The 5,067-nt window shown below is 31.8% G+C and overlaps 1 protein-coding gene across 2 annotated transcripts; it reads left to right on the forward strand.

The window, feature by feature from the left end:
- The first annotated feature begins 300 nt into the window (after positions 1 to 300).
- RAD52-1 (cobalt ion binding protein) lies at positions 301 to 3,438 on the forward strand. Of its 2 annotated transcripts, XR_839594.1 has the most exons (5): positions 301 to 833; positions 1,307 to 1,344; positions 1,452 to 1,546; positions 1,788 to 2,247; positions 2,989 to 3,074. XR_839594.1 is itself a non-coding variant. In XM_011006595.1 (4 exons), the coding sequence occupies exons 1-4, from the start codon at positions 526 to 528 to the stop codon at positions 3,130 to 3,132; spliced, it is 585 nt and encodes a 194-aa protein (XP_011004897.1). In that variant the 5' UTR covers positions 307 to 525; the 3' UTR covers positions 3,133 to 3,438. The 2 variants fall into 2 exon arrangements, 1 of the variants encoding a protein (XP_011004897.1); XM_011006595.1 differs by lacking the exon at positions 1,788 to 2,247 and having other exon boundaries at positions 307 to 833; positions 2,989 to 3,438.
- The last annotated feature ends 1,629 nt before the right edge of the window (positions 3,439 to 5,067 follow it).

Consider the following 5,067-nt stretch of genomic DNA (forward strand, 5'->3'; position numbering starts at 1 on the left):
GGCTAATTATTTCATGAATTTTTTAGAATAGACGGTATAGTTAATAGGCTTAGTCAAGATTCATTTTTGTGTGATTATAGGAGACAAAAGATTATATATATATATTAAAATAAAAAATTATTTCAAAATTATAATAGAGATATATTGGTTTTATATTTTTATCTTTGTTTTTATAATCAAATATTTTTTCTTTTATATTTGTTTTTTATCTTCAATATTAATCAAATGCAATTTAATGAGTAAACTATGATAAAAATGTATTAATTTAGAAACAAATGAATAGGCATAACATAAAATGAGAAATACTTGAAGAGTGGGAGAAAAACTAAGAAAACGATGTAGTTTTCCAAAAATCAATCAATTTCTCGAAACCCATAAGAAGCCCATACAGGCATACAATGCAAGCATACAACCCTGAGAGAAAGCAGAGCCCTGTCTCGAATCCAACAAAACCACATTCAAAAGAGGGTTTGGTTTCTACAGATCTTTGTCCTTCCTCTCTCTGTCTCCCGCTCTCGCTAAAACATGGCAGCAATGTCTACGAGGAAATTCCTCACGCTAAACCCACTATCCAGCTCTCCTTTGAAACAATCACTCCTTTTCTTATCTTCTCTCAACTACTCTACCAAGTCTTCTGCTTTTGGTGCCAGAAACAAAAACACAGCAACAGAAAAGCTAAGTGACATCGATGACAACGCTGAAAACGATTCTGTACCCACTTCAGGAATAAGTAGGCCACTCTCTGAAATACTCAAAGAACTCAACAAAAAGGTCCCTGAAACTCTTGTTAGTCAGCGTGTTGATAATGGGTTTTCGATCAAATATGTCCCTTGGTAATTACTTCCTCTCTTTACCTGTATATTCACCCATATGTTTTGATTTCAACCTTTTTTTTCCTGAAAAAAAAATGGGGTTTTTAGGCTTATGATGTATAAAGATGAAAAAAGTCTAGTATTTGGGTAATGGGTTATTTTGTTTTAATCGTACAATCTCATTTTGACTTTTCTTGAGCAGAATGGCCCTGTTTGGTAGGCATTGCGTCGAGGTCTTTTTTTTTTGAATTGTTAATTTAGAAAAATAAATTATAAAATATAAAAAATGTTATTTTAATTGAAAATTGAATTTTTTGTATTTTTTATATCAGTATATTAAAATTACAAAAAATATAAAAAATATTAATTTATATTTTTTCAGCTGAAAATCAATTTGAAAAAACAAAAAAGAAGCAATCTCTAATTATAATGATTTAGAAGGCTATTGGCTGATTTTATTGTTATTTATTGTTGTTTTCTATTGTTTTTATTAGGCATATTGTTAACAGGATTATGAATTTACATGCTCCAGGTATGCTAAGAGTTAATACACACATCACACAAGTTTGTATCATTTACTAATAATTATATTTTAACTTGATATCCAAGCCTAACATTTACTTTCTTTACCTAATACAGAATGGTCTGGTGAGGTTCGGAGCATCACTTATTCACCTGATAGCAAGTCTGTATCTGTTGTTTACCGTGTCACTCTCTATGGGACTGATGCTGAGGTATCTTTCTTGCTTTACCTACGTTTTGTTTGTGGTTTTTAGTGTATGGTATGCTCAATTTCTATTGCCATTTTCTCATGGCCAGCATAGGCTTACTGATTTCTTGCGTTGTGATGCCTCACCCTTGCCTGATCACTACTTTCTGACTCTGGAGTTGGAAATCATGACATGATATATCGACTTTAATGGCTCCCTGGAAAGATTGCTTAATAAATGCTCACAATCTTTTGGCATGTTGTAGTTGTGTCTTAATCGAACTCTGATGCCTAAACCAGAGGAAGTAGTTGTGAAAGGCATATAAGGCTAATAAAATTGAGAGCAAGAAGATGTGCATTCCTGAGCAGACTGGTTGATACTTTTTACTTGAGGTGATCTTATTTCATATTTTTTGCTTGAGAGGTAAGGGGGGACCTTTTCAACTACGGTAGGCAAAATGTGTCATTAAGAAAATAAAGTCTTGAGTGTTCAGGACTCCATTGACGCTGCATTTCTCTGATGAAAGAGTAGACAACACAGCTAATAGGACAGCTCATGACATGGGAGATTTCTCTTATTGATCTTCTTAGTTCTTCAGTTTGATGTTTTTCAAAAGTGGCTTGTTCTTAACAGAGCCTAACGGTGTGGCGAAAGAGTAAAAAATAAGGAACAACATTAGAAATTTTGGGGTCTAAAACTGTCTGAGATATACTTTTCCAGTTAAGGTATAGTACCTTTTGTTAACTGAAGTTGAATTTCAAGAGAAATTCTGAAAGTTGTGATTTGGTAATTTGCCTTCTTTATTTGGAATACTATATATCTGATGTGTTTCCAACTTGAACAACTGTCCTTGTTGATTGTTGATTGAATAGTGTGCTAACTGAAGATAGGGTTTGAGGCACACTACGGATTTCAATTTAATGAATGAAGATTAACATATCTTACAAAAAAAAAAAAAAAATCTTTAAAAGTAAAAATAGGGAAAACAAAGGTTTCTGCTTTAGGAGATGCTTTATTAGGCAGTTTTTAACTATTATGAATAGTGAGACTTAGGAAGATGTTCACTGATTGGTAAGTTGATTGTTATTATGTTTCAATTGAAGATAAAACCAATTTTACATGATGGGGAATGTAAGAAATTGTAAAATATGTATATTTCTTTGTTATATTTTTACTGCATTTTCCTCCCTCCCCCTCTCCTGAAATCTGGTGAAATGGTATTGCAACAATCGCTAAAATGTTTAGATGTCTACTTAAGTGGATTTCTTTACGTGATCCTATAATCAGCCATGACCTGCTTTTGTCCAACATTTATATTCATGACGAGAAATTATTAAATTTATCTCCTTCTGAAAGCCATCTTTTACCCACATTTCTAATAGTTATATTTCCATTGAGTTCAGTTGCGTGAATTGAAGAGAATTGCTAACAGTGATCTCCTGTTAACTCTTTTTTAATTCCACCAGCTATACAGGGAGTCGACCGGAACTGCTGCTTTGGATGAGATAGGTTTTGGAGATCCTGTGCAAAAGGCAGAAGCAATGGCATTTCGTAGAGCCTGTGCACGCTTTGGTCTTGGACTTCATCTTTATCATGAAGACATGTGCTAGTAGAACAGTTTAAGTTGTACAAGTTAAACTCATCTTGTTTGCTTTGAGGGTTTTTGGTATGCGCAATGTTTTGAAGAAGAACAGGGAGGGCAAGGCCTGATGTTAAATCTCATCTCATTTTTGGGAAAGCAGGAGCGCTTGGTTGCTAATTTGGTGCCTGTCTTTAGAGCACCACTTCCAGTGTTTAAATGCTTTAGATTAGGTTAACTACTACTTAATGATATCTATCCATCGTTAACATCTTGTGTTGATAACTAGTCTGATAATGTCGATTCAAGTATCTCTACTCTCTTGGGCAATTTTTCTTGATTTTGCTGGATCTCCTGCTGATCTTCCCCCCTTCTTTTTCCGTTTTTTTGTGGTAGGAGTCCGAGCGTTTTCTTGTTTCTCTTATTACATTAGGGTGGGAAAGCTAGACTTACCACTGCATCTTCAGCCCAATCGTTAATGAGGCTTTTGAAGATTTGAGTGTCCAATTGCCAACCAATGTGGACAGCAAAATGGTTGGGATAAGTCACCATATCGATCCAAGGTGAAATAATTAACACCCAGGTTCATGGAGCCACAAAAGTTAGAATCTTAAGGGTAATATCAGAAAGAATCTGCCCCAGTGGTGGCTATTTTCGCTGACTAGTTTTTTTTTTTTTTTAAAAAAATTATTGGATAAACAATATAGTTTAAAAAAAAAATTATTGGATAAACAATATAGTTTAAAAAAGAATTGACAAAATAGTGCGGTTAATATGTATTAACAAAATAATACTGTTAATACATGTATTTATTAAAAAACATGATAAAATATGATATTTATAACTTGTTACTATTTAGAATAATAATTTTTAAAAATAGATTATGAAATAGATAGGACAGATGAAAAAGAGAAAAAAATTATCTTGAAAGGTCACTAAAAATTCTGATTAGGATATTATTAGTATTGTCATGAAAATCTTGGCGACGAGATAAATTCTATAATAAAGAAAAGTCACTGATGATATTTAAATATGTTATATTTATTGTTTAAAAATGATTAATGACTTACTTATTTTTAAAGATATTTGAATATGTTATATTTATTGTTTAAAAATGATTAGTGACTCACTTGTTTTTAAAAATAAGTATAACTCACTAGGTCACTATTAAAAACTTTTCTTGGTATTATTGGTTGTCTTGTTAAATGTTTTTTGTTGTAACTAGTTTGTTTTGGTATGCATTTTTTTTTTTTTGTTTTCTCCTCTCTTACCTATTTCATATATATATTTTTTAAAACGTTGCTATTTTACAAACTATAAATATTGTGTTTTTCAATTACAATATATATGGACTGTGCTATTTTTTTCAAACCATGCTATCTCACCAATATTTTTAATTTATTGTGTTGATTTAAAAAACTTCCCCGAGATGGACAAACTCGTATCACGCCAGGTCACAAGTGTTTAAGAAAAATCCCTGAAAATTTAAAGGGCCATTTTGGATACCAGCCCAATGGCCTTTATCTCCCCATCTTCCAAGAGGGGAACGTTGTCTTGAGCAAAGTCTAGCTTGATTTAAAGCTTTGATGATAGGTTATGCATGTTTAGTAATTTTAAAAAATATTATTATTTTTTTAAACCAAATTAAATTTTAATCAAATCAATCAAGTTGAGCTATCGAGTTGACCATATTTAATTAAATTAACTCTTATTTTATTTTATTTAAAAATAAACTTAAATTATATCTTAAACCAACTAGATTCTGAATCAATTCATCAATATAAACCAAGTTTAATAATAATATTCATGATGATACGCAGCTGTGATAGGATCCCAGGGAAAAAAACACATGAATATAAGAGAACTTGAGAAGGATAGAAGCGAAGACGATAATGATTATGAGTGATAACTTGTGGATCACATAATATTTATGTTGTACCAAAAAAAACATTTTTTCCATCAGACT

Source organism: Populus euphratica, unplaced genomic scaffold, assembly GCF_000495115.2.
Source record: "Populus euphratica unplaced genomic scaffold, PopEup_1.0 scaffold461.1, whole genome shotgun sequence".
Taxonomy (NCBI): domain Eukaryota; kingdom Viridiplantae; phylum Streptophyta; class Magnoliopsida; order Malpighiales; family Salicaceae; genus Populus; species Populus euphratica.